We start from the raw sequence: 21,964 nt of genomic DNA, 5'->3' as shown, positions 1-21,964 counted from the left end.
ATAGCTTCCCTTACCAATTTTCTACAATTCTGACTTTCTAACTTATATTCTTTACTGTTGACTTCCCTTTTCTTCCATATATTTTCTTTGGAGATTCCTACCAGGGAGCCACCAGCAGGGTCCAGAGACAGCCCCATCTCCTATATCAAGCCCTGGCTAGTAGCTATGTGATAAATGTGATGACTCTGCCTCTGTCTGTCAGCTGGGAGACACAAAGGTTCTCTCTTTCCACCCTCTAATGCCTCCTGGCTGCTCTAAGCAAGGTGGGGTGGGACTCTGTTAACATGTGCCTCCTGGAGCTCCCATATACCTGGTGCTGCTATTCCGTGAATAGTGGGGTTGTGAGTGGGGCAGCAGGTACTGAGTGTTGGACTCTTGGTCTTTCAGGGGCCGGTGACCTTCGAGGAGGTGGCTGTGTATTTCACCAGGGAAGAGTGGGTTCTGCTGGACCCCACTCAGAGAGCCCTCTACAGGGATGTCATGCAGGAGAACTATGAGACGGTGGTCTTGCTGGGTAAGGAGTCCTGTCGCCTGGGTTATTAGAAGCTGTGGGGTCTCTAAAGAACCTGAGTAGTAATAACTGTATACCTTTATTCATCATACACGTTTTGCAGGTTTTCTTGCTCCCCTTTTTGCCTTATCTCACACGCTAGTATCATTTTTGGACATGTGCCTTTTTGGTGCCGTCAGTCATTTTAAAATTGGATTTAATATATCCTTATTGGCTATATTAATCACTGTAGCTTTCATGCCTTTTCCTCATTTTAAGAGGAAAATATGCCTCCTGTAGAATTCTAAATTGAGTAAATATGTGTATGACTCATGCATGGTTTGTGTGACAGTGAGATGAGCTCTTTTAGGAGAGCATGTAATGTTGCCATTCAGGATCCCATGGGTGAAGGGATAAGAGAGCCGTGGGAGGGGCGGAGAAGAGGGGGGAGTAGATAATTCTGGGGTGCCAGGACATGGGAGGGTGTGTGCAGGGTTAGAGCTAAGACGCAGCAGGGAGGTAGGAGGTAGGGAGAGATGATGAGAAAATACAAGACGCTCCCAAGGTGCCGGGATGTGGTGCCGGCTGAGAGTAATGGGAAGAAGGGGAGGGGAGTGTGGAGGAAGGGCACCCGGGAAGTGGGCTGGGTGGGTCATTGGGAGGGAGGAGAGGTTTGGGAATCTAGAGCTGTGGGGGATCCCAGACCTTTAACCCTCAATCCCTACTGAAGCCTTGTTGCTTTAGAGCCTACACTCCAGTTTTATTTCTGTTCAGTTTCACTTCTGTTGACATTTCCCCAAATATCATTATTTTAACATTTGACCTCCCTCTCCCACTCATAACCCCTCTCCCCATATAACCTCCCCATGTCTATGCTCAGTGACCCTGGCCACTGATCCTGAGTCCTTGCTGCATTCCTCCCTGTGACGATGCGGTTCTGGCGGGACCCAGCGGAGAGTGCCAAATCAGGACCAATTGCTCAAACAGGGCAGTCACAGCCCTAGGCTGGGGTTTTTCCACCTCTAAGGCAAACCAAACCAACCAGACAAAGAGGACTTTGGTTTCACCCCACTGGCTAACCACAAGTCACACAAGCAATTCCCTTAGACACTCCAGTCTCCCAGTATCACCACCAGTGCCACTCGTCCTGGGGATGAATGGTTATGAAAACCAACACCCCGATAAAAGAAAACGGTTCTCTCGATCCCAAAGGACCAAGCCCCAGACCCAGGTCAATATACACATCAGATCTTACCCACAAATCACACTGTTGCCAATCCTTTAGAATCTAAAATCTAAAGGTTTATTCATAAAGGAAAAAGGTAGAGATGAGAGCTAGAATTGGTTAAATGGAATCAATTACATACAGTAATGGCAAAGTTCTTAGTTCAGGCTTGTAGCAGTGATGGCATAAACTGCAGGTTCAAATCAAGTCTCTGGAGTACATCCCCCGCTGGGATGGGTCATCAGTCCTTTGTGCAGAGCTTCAGTTTGTAGCAAAGTCCCTCCAGAGGTAAGAAGCAGGATTGTAGACCAGATGGAGATGAGGCATCAGCCTTAGATAGGCTTTTCAGGTGTAAGAACCTCTTTGTCCTTACTGTGGAAAATTACAGCAAAATGGAGTCTGGAGACACATGGGCCAGTCACTGCATACTTTGCTGAGTCACAAGGCGTGTCTGCCTTCTCTCCATGGGTCAATTGTGTAGCTGATGGTCCTTAATGGGCCATCAAGCCAGCTGGGCAGAGCTAACACCAACTTGTCTGGGATGTTTCCCAGAAGCACAGCACCAACTTGAAATACAGACAGTATAGAGCCAATATACATAACTTCAACTAAAAATGACACATGCACACAGACAGCATAGTCATAACCAGCCACCCATAACCTGGTCTTAGACACCTTATATGACCCCCTTTACCTAAGATTTGGTGCCACTACAGGACCTTGGTTGCAAACCATGTTCTATATGGTCCCAGTTTATACCAATAACGTCACACTCCCTCCCATAGCAGGGCCGCTACCCAGGCACAAATGGGCACTTTGTTGATGATGTCACTGGGTGGTTGTGTAGCCCGTACAATTGTTACACCTATAAGATTACATATTCCGAAGCCCTTCACACCACTCGGGCTTATCTCTATACACCCATACAGTCTGTTCCCCAGTGTTCCCTTCCCAGCTCTGATGCTGCAGAGCATTTACCCCCGTCCTCCTTCCCAGCCTTGCCTGTGTCCCTGTTCCTGTTCCCCCCACTTAATAAACATGATTCCAATTTCCCTTCCCCCTCCTGTTTGACCCCAGTTTATATAGTCATATTGCCAGCTACACCTAGCACGACTGATTGTACAGAAGAGAGAAACAATTAGAGAACCAGACAGATAAACAACAGAAAAGTGAGGGCCATAAAGATAGAACAATACAGAAATGAGAGTTTCGCAGTCAGAGCCATTGATAAGTGATTTCTTGCCAGACAGGATGCTGTCAAACTAAGTTTCTTTTATCCATCTTAAGATCTGTTTCTTTATCTGGTGGTGATGGGCATCATACAGACAGGATCATCTTCCTAACAGCCTAATAGCACCTTATTTCAGTGTGACTGGTTTGGGATGAGAGGATGTGACCCTTCGCTTCCCAGCTAATGGCTGCCCCTGCTGCTTAGCCAAAGTCCTTAGCCTAAGAAAAAGGCCTCAGACTAACCTAGTGAGAGAAGACCCATACACAGGCAGACTGAGATTTTCATTCTTTTTTTTCATACTCCTGTAACTAGTTAAGTGATAACAAACACTTGTAAGTTCTTAATGTATAGGCTTTACAGGCAGGCCTGAATATCTCTATTCTAACAGAGGATTCTACCCCTTCCCCCATTCTGTGTTTGTCTTTTCTATTTAGATTGTAAATTCTTCAGGGCATGGGCCATCTACTATTCTGTGTTTGTACAGTGCCTAGCACAATGGGGACCCCCTGTTAGTTGGTCCCTAGGCACTGAGGTAATGAATATGATTTAGAATAATAACTCTCCTGCCACATGGAGCCAAGGAAGCTGGCCCTGGGATGTTACTGCTTAAAAAGGAGATTGGCTTAAAACCATGGACTATTATTTGTGAAAAATATCCCACAAATTCCACTGACCTCCCTTGATTTCTTTGCCTTGAGTAGAGTTTCCAGTTTCCAAACCTGATGTGATCTCGCAGCTGGAATGAGGGGAAGAGCCGTGGGTCCCAGGTCTCCAGGGCTCTGAGAAAGAAGTGCCCCTGAGAGCTGCCTGCACAGGTGGGGAATTGGTTAAACCAACTCAAAAACTGTCCAGGAAACATTTGGGATGCCCTACAAAGACCTTGTGAGCTCTCCAAGTTCAGGATTGTTCCCTGCAGATGTGGCATCATTAGATAAATGTCACTTACAGCATCCCACCTATCCTGACTGACAACTGGCAGCAGGTCCCCCCCCCAATCTTGCTTTCCCCTGAGAGTTCTGGTGAGATGCAGACCAAAACTGATCCCTTCCATTCTCCTCTGGGGAGAGGTTTGGGGAAAATCTCCAACATATATTTTGGTTGGTTCATCCCTTTTTCCATTCCTATCTCTGAGATTTCCTTTCTCTCAGGCACAGAGAGTGACCTATGTCTCATTCTCTCTGTCTCCCATCAGGTGACGGGATGGTGAGTGATAACAAGGAGGAGAAACCCCAGCAGGAAGATGCTGAGCCAATAGAACCACATGGGACATTATCAGGAAGATCGAAAGGGAATGTTTCCTGGAGTTGTGCACTCCCAGAAAAAGCAAAAGCAAAAGCCTGTGAGACTCAGCAGAGGCCAGAGGAAAACTTCAGTAGCCACACAGACCTTATTACAAGTGAGAGAATCAACTTGGAAGACACACATTACACATGCCATGAGTGTGGGAAACACTTCAATTGGAGCTCACACCTTATCACACATCGTAGAATCCACACAGGAGAGAAACCTTATGGATGCTCTGAGTGTGGGAAATGCTTCACTCATAGTTCAACCCTCATTTCACATCAGAGAATCCACACAGGGGAGAAGCCCTACACATGCTTTGAGTGTGGAAAAAGCTTCAATCAGAGCTCACACCTTATCAGATATCAGAGAATCCACACAGGAGAGACGCCCTACACGTGCTCTGCGTGCAGGAAAAGCTTCACTCAGAACTCTACCCTGATCGCACCTCAGAGAATCCACTGTGGAGAGAGACCCTACACATGATCTGAGTGTAGGAAAAGCTTCAGTCAGAGCACAAACCTTATTAAACATCAGAAAATCCACATGGGAGAGAACTGTAATAAATGCCTTGATTAGGGCTGGCCAAAGGTTGAGGGGGAGTTTTTTTGTTGTTTTTATCGCATTTGCTCATTCCTGCATTGTGGTCTTTGCTCCATCTTCACTGTGGTCTCTCAGCTCCCACACATGAGTTACCTGCTTCTGCATTTTGCAGCTCACCCTTCATTGGGGTCAGTCCTGTGATCTTTTCTATCAACTCCTTTCCTTTTGAGTCGTAGGAGTGTGTGTCCCTCCAGCCAGGAATGTTCATCAGCTCCAGGTGAGAGAGAGGTTTGATCCCAACAAGCTACACTGAGGCAAAAACTACCTGGGCCTTCCATCCACTAGGGCTGTACATGGCATTGGCTGCTCAAGTTAGTGATCTTGGGGTAAAAAGATAATTACAGTTGTAGAGCAGATGCAGCCCAGGTGCAGTGGTTGGCATTAGCTTTCCCCTTGTCCTGACCTAAACTCCATCACTTTTCCTAGTCTAAACAAACCCTGAGCATCACGGTTATACTGTTCCCCCATTTCAAACCAAGTGTTAGTCATCGAGTTCCCCTTTGGAAACCAGTTGTTTCATTCCCAGTTGCTCTGATGTTGCTTCAGGTTGTGCTGGAGAGCAGATATTTTTATTATCATTTTCCTCACTTAAAATATATTGAACTATAACAAAGAGCAGGAACAGGGCAGGGATAGGGGAAAATGTCATTTCACCCTTTGTAACAACAGAAGAAGTTAGTGTAAGTCAGAGGGATTCCCTTATTCCCGATCACCATTCCAATCCCCCATTTGTTCAATTGGTTAGGTCACTATTTTTTCTAAAGGGCTGAGAAGAGGATTCCCTAGTAAATGACCTGGAACGAAGCAAAATACCCATGGATTTCACTACCAAAGTCGTTGTGGCCCAGGCCCTGCAAGAGTCGCTCCTGAAGATATCTCCTTCCTAATCAGCTGCTTATTGCCTATTATTTGGGAAATACAATCCATATTGAGGTAGGGATGGGAAAAATGGAAATGACATTTGTCTTCAGCTCACCCCTGGAGGTGCTGCAAATGTGCAGAAAATGGAATGTGTGTTGAATGTAATATAGCTGCAGAAAGATGCCTGTTTTTAATAGAGACCTGACATTTGGTGTCTTACAGGGATTCTAAGCTGCATCTGAATTTAGTCCCTAATTTAAATCTGTGCCTCCAGATTAAAGAAATAAAAGGGCATAGTTGGGGGAGTTGTACCTCACTATCACTACTGATCTGTTGTGCAGTTGGTGAAGAATTCTACGCCAGAGAAGTATAAAATTACTCCAAGTAAGGTCACAGATTTGACAAGAACTCGGGTAGAAATTGCAGGTACTGGTGGTTGATTTTCACCCCCGAGATGGAAGCTATGGTGACCTGTGGCCCAGGTAAACTCTTTTTAGACCCCCGCTCCCTAGTTAAGTGGCCTTGGTCACACTCCTAAAGGACACCATGATTAAATTGGGAACAACTGTCCTTTACCATTTCAATCCAAAGTTTCATGAAGCGCAGAGAGAAACAGCTGATTCCTTCAGAGCCATTCCATGCCTATGGATCCCAATCTGGCTGCCATGTTGGACAAAAAGCACTTCCATGCTGGGAAAACAATGGTAGCCAATGAGGGAATGTATCGGATTCGAAGTTCAGACTGCAGGATATTTGAATGCTGAGTCCAGAGTCTGTGGTTTAGTCCAGGACTGCACAACTCGTAAAGCGGCAAGGGCAATAGTACTCCAAAGAAAACAGCTGAGGGCCAAAAACCCCCTGGCTCCAGTGAAACCCCCCAGTGCCACCCAGCCCCACAAAACACCCCCCCCCCAGAGGTAGGAAGCAGGACTGAAGACAAGATGGAGATGAGGCGTCAGTCTTTTATAATCTCTTGCCATGTGGTCTTTGCTTTCTTTGTCCCAAGGACACTCTATCCAGCACACGACATAGAAAAACCTTAGAGTTCTGTCCATAGGCAGGTCCCTGCACACCTTGCTGAGCCACAAGGCATATCTGCCTTCGCTAAATGGGTCAATTGTGTAGCTGATGGTCCTTAATGGGCCATCAAGCAGGCTAGGCAGAGCTGACACCAATTTGTCTGGCTGGGGTGTTCCCCAGAAGCATAGCACAAGTTTGAAATACAGGCAGCATAGAGCCAATATTCATAATGTCAACTACAAAAATGATACATATCTAGAGATAGCACAATTATAATCAGCCAATCATAACCTCTCCATAGACCCTTTATGTGACCACCTTTATACAATATTGGCTGCAAATATAGAACAGTGGTGGCAACGGTGATCTATACAGTTACAGATTATGTCAAGAACGTCACAGGAGGTGACATGGTATCAGCGAGACTGATACTGGAATACTGCCTCCAGTTTTGGTGTCCTCATTTGAAAAAGATGGTGTGAAATTGGAGCTGAGACAGCAAAGAGCCACCAAATGTTCTGAGGGCTGGAGAAAAATGCCTTCTAGTGAGCTATTGAAAGAGCTCAACCTGTTTAGCTTCTCAAAAGAAGATTGAAAGGTGACTTCATTGAAATGTTGAAGTGCCTTACTGGAGAGAAAAGATTGGCTATTAAAGGGCTCTTTAATGTAGCAGAGAAAGGCATAAAAAAAGCCAATGGCTGGAAGGTGAAAAGAGACAAATTCATATTACAATTAAGGCACAAATATTCAACAGCGAGGATGATTCACCACAGGAACAAGCTACCAAGGAAAGTGGTGCATTCTCCATCTCGTGACGTCATTTCATGATGACTGGATGCCTTTCTGGAATGTGTTTACCCCAAAAGTAGCTAGTGTGTCATACAGGAGGCCTGTGATATGCAGGGGTCAGATTAGATGCTCTAATGGTCTCTTGTGGCAATAAAGTCGACTAGTTTCTTTAGAACTGAGTGTAGCATTGGGAGCAGCGTCTGATGTTTTCCTGTCTATCCGGCTTGCTTCCTAGAACGAGCGCTCCTTGAGTGGGGTGATCCACAGGGAGTAGCTCAAACCTTCAAAGTGCCTGGCCAGGGGCAGGACATTAGCCCAGCAAGGGAGGGGTGTGGCAGTGACATCACAAAGGCCTTTTGCAGGGGCTCAGACTATTGGCCAAAGGCGGTGGGGAGGTGGTGACCTCACAGAGAGATGCTGACATCAGCCAGGCAGGACAGGGGCGAGAGGCCAGGGAAACCTCAGAGACCCTGTGGCTTTGCTTCAGCAAGTCTCCCTCTCCAGGTCTCTCTTTGAGGACTGGGGGAATATTGGGGTTCACGTACCTGAGCGCCAGGAGGAACCTCTTTCGAGTTTTCTCCTTCTCTTTTAGTGATTTTACTTGAAAACAGCCGACCCTGTTTAGAAGGTAAGAGCCTCCTCGAGGTTTGAAACTGTTCAGTCTGATCCATCTGGTGACAGTTGAATTCATGGAAAACATGATCTTAAGGAGGCAGTATTTTATTCCAAACCTGGCATCTTGTCCCTTAGAATCACTGAGGACATTAGGGTTTGTCCATACATAAGAACATAAGAAAGGCCGTACCGGGTCAGACCAAAGGTCCATCTAGCCCAGTATCTGTCTACCGACAGTGGCCAATGCCAGGTGCCCCTGAGGGGTGAACCTAACAGGCAATGATCAAGTGATCTCTCTCCTGCCATCCATCTCCATCCTCTGACGAACAGAGGCTAGGGACACCATTCTTACCCATCCTTGACTGGAGATTTGTAATGGGAATCACTAGGAGAGGAATGATCCTGGGAAGTCAATGCCCAGCCTCCCAACCCTGCTCCTTTGGCCTTGTTTAATGAACAGATGAAAGATAAGAGCGTTGTACTCAATACGTTCAGTGTCCATACAATCTCGGTGCACACTGGATTTGAAAGTTGTCCTTCTTCATCCACGAGTGTCCATTTGAAATCAGAGGATTTATAATGCCCCATGGGCTACTTCCTGTGATACACAGGGTCACACACATCGTGGTGAATAGGACAGATGACTAAGTAATCACAGTGGGTTTCACCCCGTGGGATCACCTGTAAGGATTTTCCTTCCTTTAAAGAGGCAGGACCCAAACCCCATTCAGAAGACATGGGGAATCTTACAGTAAATTCTTCCCACATAGTCCCCTTTGTAAAGCCCATCTATCAGAGCTTCCCTTAGCACAAGAAAAAAAGGACACGCAGTGGTAACCACACAAACAAGACTTTATTTCCTATGGGGAAAAGGGCTAGGATAGGACAGAGAAGGGGCAGATTAACAAAACTTTAACTCTGGAAATGCTCCACTCTCCCAAACAGTTACACCCTGAGGTAATGTTGATGTTCTCTCTCTTCTCTTGCAAGGACAGTGGTGGATGGCTGCTGCTCTCTTGACATTGGACATCAGGGACGGACTTCGATGAGGACATAGGAACGGGTGAGTAGACCTAACTAAAACCCCTCCCTATCCCTCTTTGCGTCGTCTCTGCCTGGATGTTAGACCCTATCTACGCGGATTCAATCCGTGCGTGGGAGTGTGCTTCCCCACCCAAAATAATAGAGCACATGGGAAAAGGTCACCACATTCTTTTCCCAAGTCCAAGATGGCCACCTTATAGATAACGCAAAAGGTACATGCCTTTCTTCCCTTCTTTTACTAAAATTTGGCAGGGCAACTAGCATTTTACAACCTGGAGACTGGATTTGACCGATCAGGGGATGTTCTGGGACAGGGTGACCCATCCAGAAGGGGGTTGTGTATCCCCTCTGAGAACTCCTCCCCCTGTCCTCTACCAATTGAAGTGGGTGTCAGCCCTGTAGGACCACCCGAGAGGATTTGACCAAACACGGAAGTAATGTGGCGGAGTGACCTGCCCGCAACAGGATCACATGGGCCATCTAAAAAGCCCTCACACCACCCTCTACCAATTGGCGACGGTTTCAACCCACCTTGGGCCATCACAGAAGGGAAACATGTACCAATCAGAACAGATATAGCCCGAAGGTCGAGGCCATGATTTCTGCAAAACACATCCTTGGAACGAGACGGCCTCTTCCCCGCAGTGTTGGGTTGCGACTTCCAGGACGATGCTGCCAGTCACGCAAACATGGAGCTCCGGAGATCGGCGGCTTCTGGCCTAGGCCTTCGGGCACTACCTATTCTGATCGGTACGTTTCCCTTCTGGGATGGCCTAAGGGATGAGTGTGAAACCCTGATCGATTAGCAGAGGACGGTGGGGGGATTTCATGGAGGGGTGATGGGCCCTCTTATGGGCAGGTCACCCCACCATGGCACTTTCACCTATCTGGTGAAATCCCCTCTGGTTGGTCCTAAGGGATGAGGCCCACCCCAACTGGGGTGAGTCCTTGGAGGGTTACATGACCCACTTCCGGATGGGTCACTCTGCCCCAGAACTTTCCCCGTTGCTCAGATCCATTCCTGAGGTAGATCGATGGCGATAAAATACCCCAGATTGGGGAGGAGTGGGAGGAGCTCTTAGAGGGTCACATGCCACTCCTTGCTTCTGCTCACGTTTGCATCTTGACCCCGAAAGTCTTATGTCATGGGGTCATTCTCCTGGTGACAGACGAGTGATGCCTTAGGGGTGAAGGGCGAGGTCCCTTGGCTGGAACCAAATAACTGCCCTTAGCCTCAGTGTGGTTTGACCTAATGGCCACAGTCAAAATGGCTGCCCTCCCCCTCAGGGCTGTGTGGCCCAACGACCAGAGTCCGTGCGGCCGCCCTCCCCCTCAGGGCTGTGTGGCCCAGAGACCAGAGTCCGTGTGGCCGCCCGCTCCGTCGGGGCTGTGGGGCCCAATGACCAGAGTCCGTATGGCCGCCCGCTCCGTCGGGGCTGCGTGGCCCAACGACCAGAGTCCGTGTGGCCGCCCTCTCCGTCGGGGCTGTGGGGCCCAATGACCAGAGTCTGTGTGGCCGCCCTCTCCGTCGGGGCTGTGTGGCCCAGAGAACAGAGTCCGTGCGGCCGCCCTCTCCGTCGGGGCTGTGGGGCCACAGACCCGCGTCCGTGGAGCCGCCCTCTCCGTCGGGGCTGTGTGGCCCAACGACCAGAGTCCGTGCGGCCGCCCTCTCCGTCGGGGCTGTGTGGCCCAACGACCAGAGTCCGTGTGGCCGCCCTCTCCGTCGGGGCTGCGTGGCCCAACGACCAGAGTCCGTGTGGCCGCCCTCTCCGTCGGGGCTGTGTGGCCCAACGACCAGAGTCCGTGCGGCCGCCCTCTCCGTCGGGGCTGTGTGGCCCAACGACCAGAGTCCGTGCGGCCGCCCTCTCCGTCGGGGCTGTGTGGCCCAACGACCAGAGTCCGTGCGGCCGCCCTCTCCGTCGGGGCCGTGTGACCCAACGACCAGAGTCCGTGCGGCCGCCCTCTCCGTCGGGGCCGTGTGACCCAACGACCAGAGTCCGGGCGGCCGCCCTCTCCGGCGGGGCCGTGACCCAACGACCAGAGTCCGTGGCCGCCCTCTCCGTCGGGGCTGTGTGGCCCAACGACCAGAGTCCGTGTGGCCGCCCTCTCCGTCGGGGCTGTGTGGCCCAACGACCAGAGTCCGTGTGGCCGCCCGCTCCGTCGGGGCTGCGTGGCCCAACGACCAGAGTCCGTGGCGCCCTCTCCGTCGGGCTGTGGGGCCCAACGACCAGAGTCCGTCGGCCGCCCTCTCCGTCGGGGCGTGTGACCCAACGACCAGAGTCCGTCGGCGCCCTCTCCGTCGGGGCCGTGTGACCCAACGACCAGAGTCCGTGTGGCGCTCTCTCCGTCCGGTCTGTGGCCCAACGACCAGAGTCCGTGTGGCTGCCCGTTCCGTCGGGGCTGTGTGGCCCAACGACCAGAGTCCGTCGCGGCCGCCCGCTCCGTCGGGGCTGTGGGCCCAACGACCAGAGTCCGTGGCCGCCCTCTCCGTCGGGCTGTGGCCCAACGACCAGAGTCCGGCCGCCCTCTCCGTCGGGGCTGTGTGGCCCAACGACCAGAGTCCGCGGCCGCCCTCTCCGTCGGGCTGTGGGGCCCAACGACCAGAGTCCGTGCGGCCGCCCGCTCCGTCGGGGCTGTGGGGCCAGAGACCAGAGTCCGTGCGGCCGCCCTCCTCTCTGTCGGGCTGTGTGGCCCAACGACCAGAGTCCGTGCGGCCGCCCTCCCTCTCCGGCAGGGCTGTGGCCCAGAGACCAGTGTCCGTGCCGCTATCCTGTCTCTCACGCCTGTGTGGCCCGATGGCTCCAGACAATATGGCTGCTCTCTCCCTCAGTGCTGTGTGGCCCAACGGCAGAGTCAATATCGCTGCCCTTCAGCACAGGGCTGTCTGGCTGAGAGTTCAGAGACAAGATGGCCGCCCCTCCTCTTGGGGCTGTGCAGTCTAGTGGCACATTGGGGAGGTGGGCTGCCACCCAAGGATGGATGGTGGCCGGGGTAGGGGGACCCAGGCCCTTGTTACTCCCCCCCGGGTCCTACCCAGGGCCTTGTCCATGGCCAATGTGTTCGGCACTGAGTCAGTGGGGATCCAGCCAGAACATCTGACGTCAGTCACCATGGCGATGGCTAGTTCTCCCAGGTTACTTCCTACGAGATGTCTCTAGGACATGGGCTGGGGGTCTCTGGGCTCCCGGCGTGGGAATCTCCCAGTGACTCCGAGCTCCCTTGCACGTCTGCAGGCACCCGGGGATGGGGTTGGGTCTCGGCACCTTGGGGCTCTGCAGTCAGGGGCATCAGCTGCTTCTGGACTGGAGCCTACAATGTGCATCCTCCATTTTCGGCATCTGCCTAGACCGAGCTGAGCTGCTCCCTTTCACACTGGTGCTCCAGTTGTAGCATGTCCGGCAGGGCTGGGGAGGGGCTTGGCTTCCGCCGCCTAGACTGTGAGGTTATGTGTGACTGGTGCACCCCGGCACATCCTGCTCTGCCTCTTCTCTCTCCTCCTTCCCATGCAGCAGCTGCTTTGCCGTCTCCCAAGAGATGTGATCAGTGGTGGGCTCGGTTGGCTCCTGTTAGCCTCTAGATGTCTGTAAGAGGGAGAAAGGGCAGGAACACAAATCAGAAGAACAAAACCTTCCAGCAGGGTAGTTTTCCACAGCACAAAACCACCACACTTTGCTAATGCTCCTTTGTAACTTCCCTGAGAGCTGGCATTGCGTAAAGAGAGCACCCAACCCCCCACAACCTCCGCTACCCTGTGGGCTGGCAATGGATAGAGGGAGTCTGGGAGACTTTCTCCTCTCTCCGCCTGGCTCTGATGACTGAGGAATCACATGCGAGAAGCTCTGTGAATGTAGGGCTCTGTGCAGTGGGGAGAGATGTCAGACATGGAGCCCAAAGGTGGGGTTGTCCTGACTCTGCAGTAACTTCATTACAGTGAGAGAGATTTCAGAGTTCAGCTACAGGGTTCTGCCCTGTAACCGTGTGTGGGGCTGGGGCAGAAGTGGGGCAGTGATGCACTCATGAAAGGAGTAGGGCTAAGGGGCCCCGTGGTACAGCCGCTAAAGCCCCTGTGTGCTGCGTTCAGCCGGGCCGGCTCTGCCTGGATGGGGTGGGGCGGCGGCTCCACGCGCTGCCGTTCCTCTCCGCCCCGGCCATTTGGGGATTTAGTTGGGGATCGGTCCTGCGTTGAGGAGGTTGAACTAGATGACCTCCTGAGGTCCCTTCCAACCCTGCTAGTGATACTCTATGAGCTGCTCTTGCCTGTAGGCTCCGCCCCCTACAGCTCCTGTTGGCTGCGAATCATTAATCCCACCCTGGCCCTGCCCCTAGCTGCTCCTCACTCCAGCTCCAACCCTCGGCTCGACCTCCACTAGGCCCCACCACCCCGGCTCCAGCCACTGGGCCCAACCGTCCATGCTCTGGTGTCTGACACCAGCGATATGTAGGAGTCGTTCACCTCCGGGCTTTCCATGCGTATGGCCCTGACTTTGTCAGCTCTGGTTTTCATCTGCCATTGTGCTGCCCCGTCACATGGCTTTATTAGATCCCTTTCAACTTCTTCAAAGTCTTCTCTACGCCTCACTGACCTACACAATTGTCTGTCATCTGCCAATATCCACCTCGTTGTTCAGTCCCTGTTCCAAAGACGCTGTTGTACGTACCATAGCAGGACAAAGAGGTCTTCTGTGTCGGTCCCGGTTCCCTAGTCGAATGCGGAACCCGACACGAGATTTCCAAGCTTCTGCAGCCATTTGTAATGTCTATTGAGGATGTGCCCTGTGGTCCTGTCACATGTCAAAGGCACTTCCTGAAAAGCTGAAACAAAGAGGAACCGGGTTGGAAGCCCCATGGTGCTGATGTGACTGGTGCCTAGAAACCTCCCCTTCAGATGGCCATTGCCACATGCTATTAGCTACCCAAGAGTCTGCAGGCAAGAAACAGCAACTCAGCTACTCCCAAAATAGCCCTGGACAGAGAGGAGACCCCATTCCGTGCGTAACTTCCCCCTCCCCCAGCATACGCACGTCCACACGCTAAAACACAGGCAGGTGGGAGCAACTCTGCTTGGGATGGAACAGAAAAGCAGAGGTGTTAAATCATCCAACATTTACGCACAGATCCGCATAGGAATTTAGACTCCTAACAACATCTACTGAAATCCTATGTGGCCCTGGGCCTTCGTTCCTTAAGAGGTCACAGGGAAAGATGTTCCCAATGTGCACTCAGGGAATTTCCTATGAGCTGATAACCAAGATATGAGTGGTTCCTGGCCTGAAATCTCTCCATTACAGGGAGGGCAAGTGATGAATCTTTCCCTACAGAGGGTAATTGTCATCATCACCACCACCACCCTTAATAATAACAACAGCCCTTTTCAATTCTGTCAGGCCTTCCTTCAGAGATGTTCTGACCTCTATGAAGACAGTCTCCCCACACAGTTCTAAGGCTACGTCTATTCTAGGAGCTAGGGATGGAATTTCCCTGCTCCCGTACACATATTGTGGCACCTCGATCAAAGCTCACGTGATCATCCTTCTTCCTTAAACACTGTCCTTAGACAGAGAGGGACACATTCAAACTGTTTTCAGGCCCTGTGCTGCACCCCTGTACTTCCCACAGAGGCACAAACACACAGAGGTATTTCCTTACCTTCATACAGGCGGGAGATGCCATCTTCAGTCACTGTTTCAGACAACAAGTCACAGTAATGGTGGATAGTATTTCCTAGACAGACAATGAATCTCATGACTTTTCAAATCCTTTGCTTAAAACTGCGAAAGATGCAGCCATTCTCCCAAGACAGCCCTTGGGAAATTAAATACATTCCTTACATCTGTTCACAAAGCACATTAGATAAAGCATCAGAAGCCTAGAAGTCACTGAGAGACTGATTTCCAAAGGAGATTGAATTCACATCATGCTGGTTTCCCCAAGGCGCAGCCAAAGAGGAGTTGTGGGCAGGGGAAGTTGGTGCGATCGATACAGCTAAGTTGCTCCACTCATCTTGGAAGTCATGTTAATCTCTCTCTCTCTCTCTCTCTCTGTCACACACACACACACACACACACACACACAGTTTTAAGATTCTGGTGCTGTGAGAGGGAACAGAGCAGCAGTCTAGAAAAGGGCTTTGAAGGAAGCAGGTCAAAAAAGCTCAAGTGAAGTCGCTCTGCTTACCAATGAACAGGGCTGCAGAATGTCTGATTGTTGTCTGTGAGCTTTCCAGGTATTCTAAGGCGTGGAACAGGAATTTGGGGATGTGGCTCTTGTTGTTCTGCATCTAGGAAGAAAGAAGGAAGAAACGCACAATATACAAATGACATGTTCTTCCCACAGGGACTAGTCCAGGGAAGCCAAAGCATAGAGCCAGGGCATGGCAACAGCCAGTATGAGCCCATACGCCATAGCAGCACCTCTCTGGAGTTACTGTTGTGTTCTCCAGAACCTCAGCTTTTGTTTTCAGAAAGTTTGCAGGTCTAACAGTTCAGGAGAAAAATTTCAAAAATGTGAAGGGATTGTAACTCCTGCAGAAATGAACCAGCAGAGAGCCTGGAATAGAGTCCTGCCACCCGATGGAAGCGGATGGGTACTCAGGGTGTGGGGTTAAAAGGTCTCCCTCAAGTCCCCATTCACCACTCTGAAGGCACAAGGAATTCACCTACCAAGCACTTCCAGGCACACTTCCGGAGCTGTGTGGAGCCATCCCAGGCCATGCTGCGGAACAGCGTCTTCAAATGAGCCCACCTGAGAAACACTGCGCAGCGGAAGAGCGTCAGTTTGCATCTCTGCAAGAGAAGGTGAGACCAAGAGGGTTCTCACTGAGAGGGACAGTCTGGGGACATGGAGCCTTCCCGTCACTTGTTCTCCTGCTTTTCCTGCTAGTGGAGGAGATTCCTGTCATTTGTTGTACACAGGAGTGTGCTCAGGAGAGGGAATTGGCTGGAGCGAGCCAGAGCCGTCCTGTCTTTGGATGGTTTGGAGCGGTTGACCAGGGCCCTGCGCTTTGGGGGGCCCCGCACTTCAGGGGGACGCAGGACGTGGGCCATGCTGGGGCCAGGAGCAGTACTCCCACTATGCTATGCCCCACCTCGCCAGCGCCCAGCGTCGTTTGGGAAATGAGGGGGTGGGGCTTTGGGGGGAGGGGAGGACTAGGGATGGGGCAGGGGGCGGAGCAGGGGTGGGAAGAGGTGGGGTGGCACTTGGGGGAAGGGATGGAGTGGGGCTGGGGCTTAGGGCAGAGTAGGGGGTGTTGTCCCAGGCCCTGTGCCCCTCTATGGACGGCCCTGGAAAGATTCATAAGAGATCTCCACAGCTCAGTCCTTAGGTGCAAAGAGACTGCATGAGAGCGTGAGTCAGCTTTGGGATCCCAAAGACTCGGACCAAAGGGCCCCAGATCAGGCTTCCCTCCACATCCCAGCTGGCCCAACAAAAGAGGGCAACGTCCGGTGAATTCTGGGAAGCTGGGACCTGGAGAAGTTCTCTCAGGAGCTCCAGGGAAGAAGTCAGGGCAGCTGCACCCCTTTCCAGAAGGCTGTGGGCAGATATCAGCTCCCTGAACTGAAGGGGCTCTTACAGATCTGTGCTCCCTTTTCTTTTGCTGCCTCTTGTTATGAACCTTTGGATGCAGCAGCCCAAAGGCCTGAGGCCCGTCTTTGCAGGAGAGGGTCAGGGCTCTTTCCCAGAAGAAGGCTTTTCTTCCCAATTGTGCTGTGTGCTGTGAGAATGGATGAGGCACTGGGCTCCAGCATGGAGTGAAGCAGGGAGGAGAAGACTCTGCTTGGGCAAGGGGCTCTGGCCATTAATGGAGTGGGGGCCCCAGGAGATTCTGGCTCTTTACTCTTAAGGAAATAATGACCGTGGCACTTACCAGTGTCACACTCTCATCGGTCTTCAAGGTGCAGCAGGGCGGGAGCAAGCAGTGGATCATCTTCTGCTGCACGATGGGTTTGTCCGGGTCCTTCACGCTGCTCACCACATTGCCAAGCAGTAAAATGGCAACGGAGCGCACGCTGTCCCTCTCCTGGCAATGACACACAGGGAGTGGGAAGCCCGGTTAAAGCCAGGCAGGATCAGAGCATAACGTGACAGAGTCATAATCCGCACGCTGCTCCGGTTCCCCCGTGTTAACTGACTTGGGTCGCGGGAGCAGTGAGGCCACCAGGCCAGCGCCATAGACATCTTGTGTAGAACAAGGCCTGAGACACTGTGCAGGGCAGTGCAGCCCCATGGTGTCCTAGACACAATTTCTGTCTGGAGAGCACAGAATCCTAGACCCCTAGAAGCTTAGGGAGAGGGAGGGAAGGCTGCTGGAGACTGGTCTGGGGAAGGAGGAGCAGCTGCTGGAGCCTTACAGGGAGGTGCTGCTACAAAACACAGCAGTTCTTTTGCTCCTTGGTGCCCCTGAGAGCCAGGAGATTCCCGACCCACCTCTTTCCTGCTGGGAATCTCCACCTCTTTGGGGGCCGGTGTTCTCCAGACAGCTGGTCATCTGCCCAGTGCCAGGACCCCTCTCCCGAGGCCAGGCGGCAGCAGGGGCTGGGAGCATGGCGCTGATGCTGAGGTTTGCGGAGAAGAGCTCTGACAGGAGGTGGCTGAGCAGGAGATTCCCCACCCATGGCAGGGGCACCTTGGAGGCTTCATGGCAGGGCTGAGGGGTGGGAGGGAAGGGGATGGGAAGAGAGAGACAAGGGCACCAGAGACAGGCGGGGGGGGGGAGGAATGGGGTTCTCCTGTGTTTCCCAGCCTTACGTCATCAATGAAGGGGCGAAGGCTGACTGCAATGTCCTGGGAGATGGAGCCAAGCCCCTCCCCATCCAGGAGGTAGATGATGTCTGCAGCTTGATGCATGGCTCCCATGACACGCCCTCTATCCGTGTCACAGAACATGTCCATGATCGCTGGCAGCTGGGCCCGTAACGAGTGCACCTGCAGCAATGGAGAAGGCAGCTCATTACTACCCTGGATGACAGCCTGGGGCATATGCTGGCCCATCCCACTCCCACCTATGAGACACCACGGCTGGCACAGCCGCCCAATGGGAGCACAAAGTCATTCTCCTGTCACTCTCTGCCAGCTGCTCACTGTAACCTTTGTCTTTGCTCACCCGCCTCCCCCACTGCATCACATCTGCAATCAGGGGTCAGCTCACGGGAGCAGGGACCACGTCGTGCCTTGATTTGCTCAGTAAAGCACCTCCAACATTCGAGTGCTGTGCGTTAAACAACAAGGCTTGTGTGGGGATCTCGCTCTCATTGCTGAGCGATTCAATAGACATCGGCTTCCTCGGTCCCCCAGGCAATCCACGCCCCTCACCTTTTCTGGCTGGAGCACAATACTGCCAAGGCCTCGCAGACTGAGCCGACGTACAATGGGGTTTTTATCTTGGGTCCATTCCATGAGCTGTGCCTGGAGCTCTGATTTTGTCAGTATTGTCTCAATGGAAGGACTCTGGAGAAACTGGAAAGAGCCAAATCAACATCGGGTTGAGGAGCAGAGGTCTTCCTGTGGGGTCTGTCCCCTGGACACTCATCTTTACCAAATGGCCACTTACTCCCATACAACGTCTCCGGTGTGTAGGGAGCCAGTTGCTGCTCTTTCAGTTGGCTCATTCCCAGAACTTAGACTAATGCACAAGTCACAAATAAACCCCCAGGGAAAGGGGAATCTCCAGGCCCCACTGAGTGCCATGGAGAGACCCTGGGGCAGAAGAAAAGCAGAACCCCAGGAAAGGTGAGGAGAGAAGCATGGCCTTGGGGCACCGGAGAAACATCTCCTCTTGTCACAGGATCCCACCTAAGTACATCCAGCCAGGAGCGATCTCACCCTGTCTCTCCCTCCCTCTCTGTGCCATGCCCCACCACCATCCTTGTGCGGAGAGGAGCTAGCTGGCTGGAAGGCTGCTGAGCTGCTGACAATGTGCCCAGAGCTTACTGGCCTGAGCTGCTCTCCTGTCAACTAATGAATCTCACCTCAGTGCAGAAAGTTATGGCGATATTTCTCTGCTCCTCCTCCTTCTCCCTTTGAACAGTGGTGACGGCCTCTCTGAAGACGGCAGGGAGCTGAGGTTCTCAAACTCGATCATGGCTCTGGAACATGGAGCAGAAAGTCCCTTGTGGTTATCAAGGGGGAGAGAGAGTTCCTCTCTAGTTGCTGGGCTGAGATGGCAGCCTGGAACAGAGGAACATTTCACACGGAAATCCCATTCCCAAGAGAGACCCACTGAAGAGGAAACTTTGGGCTCCTACCTTGCAATCACGCCAACACCCTGCAGTAGTAATATCGTGAGGCTATCATGTCCCAACCCTGCTGAAATTGGATGCTGGCAAATTCCTTCCAGTATCCGGGCATGGAAAAAGAGTCTTCACAGCCTCCACCGACGTGCTAAAGACAAAAATACCAGTGTCAGGCAACGAGATCAGCCCCAATCATGGCAAAGCTGCACACGCCCTGGCACACACAGCATGGACAGCAGGAGCTAGCCTCCCGAGGATAGATCCAGTGTGATATCATGGTGCTCCCCTGCCCAATGGGCCCTGTCGACACTGCAGTTTCATTGAGTTTGTAACCAGTTAGTGACACTGTAGCTTCTTAAGATGGTTGATGTCATCACTCAATGCTGTTGAATACTTGATTCTTTACTGTGACAGGTAACAGGACTCAAGCGGGCATGTGGGGCCAGATCCTTAGTTGGTGTAAGTGAGCCTGGGCTAACTATAGCACCCGAACAAATGATGGCCATGAACAGCCTACATGTGTTTAGCAGAGCACATCTGTTCTTCCTTTTCCTTTCAGTCATTACCTTAGGGGGTTGAGGCAGCTGGATCCCTCCTCGGGGCTGGATGTCGTGCTGGCCATGTAGGTCCCTGGCAAGTGCAGATCCATCACATACTGCACTTGCCTGACGCAGAGGATGAGCATCTGGGGATACATTTCCAGGATGGCTTCTCGGTATCCCCATAGGAAAAGGACCTCGTAAATGGTCCTCATTGCCTGGAGGGGGGGAAGAATTTCACTCCACTATCCCAATCTGCCACCTGCCCCCATTGCCATTCGCTATTGTCCTTTTCTCAGGTCTCATTTCCTCCCAGCCTATTACAAAGAGGATTGGCTCCTGAGAGGAGGAGAGATTTGGAGGGTCCTGAACCTTCACCCATTCCTGGAACGGAAGCAGGATGGAGCCCTACGGAAAGGTCAGAGGAGTCTGGATGATGTTATTCCCCATTATTTCGCTTAATGGTGCAGACTCTGTGCTTTGGGTTTCCAGCCATGACTGCACGGGCTGAAACCATCCTGAGGAGATCTGTTCTTGTAGACCCAGTGTTTCTGGCCCAGTCAAAAGTACTGGACATCTCATGATCCCATGCTGGGAAGATTTCTAGTCACAATTTAGAGAGCCAGAAACCTGGATACTTCAAGAGACACCCGAACTGCACCTGCTCACTAAAGAGCCACCTAGAGCGGCAAACAGAGCCAGGGCACCAGCAGATAAACCGCTTCAGATCAGTAACTTTTCCTGGGTGAAGCTTTATTTACACCTCTTTGGTTTGCTAGCAGGTGGCCAGGACACACTAAGGCCTGGTCTGCATTACAGAGTTATGTCAATGCAAGGCCCCTCACCCAGCATCACCCTAACTATGGAATTTCCTTCCCATTGGCAGAACTGCCCCTTGGTGCCAAATTCATAACTCCACCTCCATAAGTGGCAGAGAGTCCAGGTCGATGCAGTGTCAGTGTAGACACAACGTCGCGTACGTCAACTGGCTTTCAGGAGCCTTCCCACAATGCCCCACCCTGACCGTACAATCGAGACGAGCGCTTCTGGTGAGGACGTGCACTGCCGACACAAGCAGCAAAGTGCAGACACACACAAGGGATAGAATTGCTGTGGCGGCTGTATGCCGAGATTACGCAGGTCGGCTTCATTGTGTAGTGGAGCCGTGGCCTGAAGCTAAGAAGGGGTGAAGCTCACAGACACACACAGATGCACTATCCTCCCCGCGGTTGCGGGTTCTCAAAGTGACATCTCAAACCTCACTTACAGCCAGAGACACATTGCCGCTCTTCTCCTCCCGGTGTCTCTGCTGGAGCTTGTCCAGCAGCTGCTGCAGCACCTCCCGTGGGAGCTGTGGTTCTTCCCCCAGGGCCTTCCACAGCTCAATGGCACATCTGCAGATTCAGAAAGAGAAGTCAGACCTTCCCTGCTTGGCCACCTCTTGCCCTCCCCAGGGAGAGGCTTGGAAAACGGGCAGGAAAGGCGTCTGAGAGAGGAGACACCGATTGGTGCAGGGAGGCTGAGGCAGGGCAAGTCCCGTCAGAGAAGGTTGTATTTATTCCTTTCCCCTAATGGGTTGTTGTTCCTGAAGCTAGCACCGCTGTTTCCAGGACAGTGACCATGATCTGACCACCGAGTGACCAGCACAGTGTGACCACCAGACTGTGCAACATTCTGCTCTGTTACGCTAGGCTCAGTCCCGAGGAACTTGCCTGACCTCAGTGCAGTTCCTCTGGCTATTTGGGGGTGTAACTGAGACCCAGCATTTGGCCAAGTGTCTCTTAGCAGCTGAATCCTACTGCAGTGTGGTGGACGGGTCAGACACTGACTCAGAACATGCCCTGATAGGAGAGGGTTCAGGGGAGATTGTACTGCCCAGTGTGACAGAGCTGGAAGGAAACTAGTACTGAAATCCCCCTCCTCTCTTCTCTCCATTCTTGCTGATCTAACCGCTCCTGGTCCCCCCAGGCATCCGCACAGGAAGACTGCAGACAGATCCAAAAGGCTTCCAGTCATTTAACTTCCAAGTTTGGT

The 21,964-nt window shown here is 52.1% G+C and overlaps 2 protein-coding genes across 5 annotated transcripts in view; both read right to left on the bottom strand.

Annotated features, from left to right (window-relative positions):
- Positions 1-21,964, bottom strand: part of LOC120384921 (maestro heat-like repeat family member 5) — a 924,418-nt gene that overhangs the window by 901,125 nt on the left and 1,329 nt on the right. Inside the window, exons 2-4 of one of the 4 annotated variants that reach the window (XR_005589166.1) lie at positions 21,198-21,324; positions 19,958-20,148; positions 19,453-19,539 (exon numbers count right to left, since the gene is read on the bottom strand). The exons of the other annotated variants lie outside the window; for them this stretch is intronic. The gene's annotated coding sequence lies outside the window, so the exon portion shown is untranslated. Of the gene's footprint in view, positions 1-19,452; positions 19,540-19,957; positions 20,149-21,197; positions 21,325-21,964 lie in introns of those variants that run through there. 4 annotated transcript variants of the gene reach the window in all.
- On the bottom strand, positions 16,473-19,183 carry LOC120384967 (maestro heat-like repeat-containing protein family member 6). Its single transcript, XM_039504063.1, has 5 exons — positions 19,128-19,183; positions 18,472-18,615; positions 17,908-18,084; positions 17,027-17,179; positions 16,473-16,478 (listed from the first exon to the last, which is right to left on the bottom strand). The coding sequence occupies exons 2-5, from the start codon at positions 18,553-18,555 to the stop codon at positions 16,473-16,475; spliced, it is 420 nt and encodes a 139-aa protein (XP_039359997.1). The 5' UTR covers positions 18,556-18,615; positions 19,128-19,183.

The sequence above is a fragment of the Mauremys reevesii genome, linkage group 17, assembly GCF_016161935.1.
Source record: "Mauremys reevesii isolate NIE-2019 linkage group 17, ASM1616193v1, whole genome shotgun sequence".
Lineage (NCBI taxonomy): Eukaryota > Metazoa > Chordata > Testudines > Geoemydidae > Mauremys > Mauremys reevesii.
The sequence above is the reverse complement of the archived record's forward strand: the minus strand, read 5'-3'. Positions and strand labels throughout refer to the sequence as shown.

Bases quoted from the DNA above. Each gene is read 5' to 3' on its own strand.
- LOC120384967 (XM_039504063.1), bottom strand. From the start codon at position 18,555: ATGGAATGGACCCAAGATAAAAACCCCATTGTACGTCGGCTCAGTCTG. The intron at 18,085-18,471 runs GTGAGGGGCGTG...CCATTGCTGCAG, and splicing joins TTGTGCTCCAGCCAGAAAAG to GTGCACTCGTTACGGGCCCA. The intron at 17,180-17,907 runs GTAAGGCTGGGA...TGTCATTGCCAG, and splicing joins TTCGCCCCTTCATTGATGAC to GAGAGGGACAGCGTGCGCTC.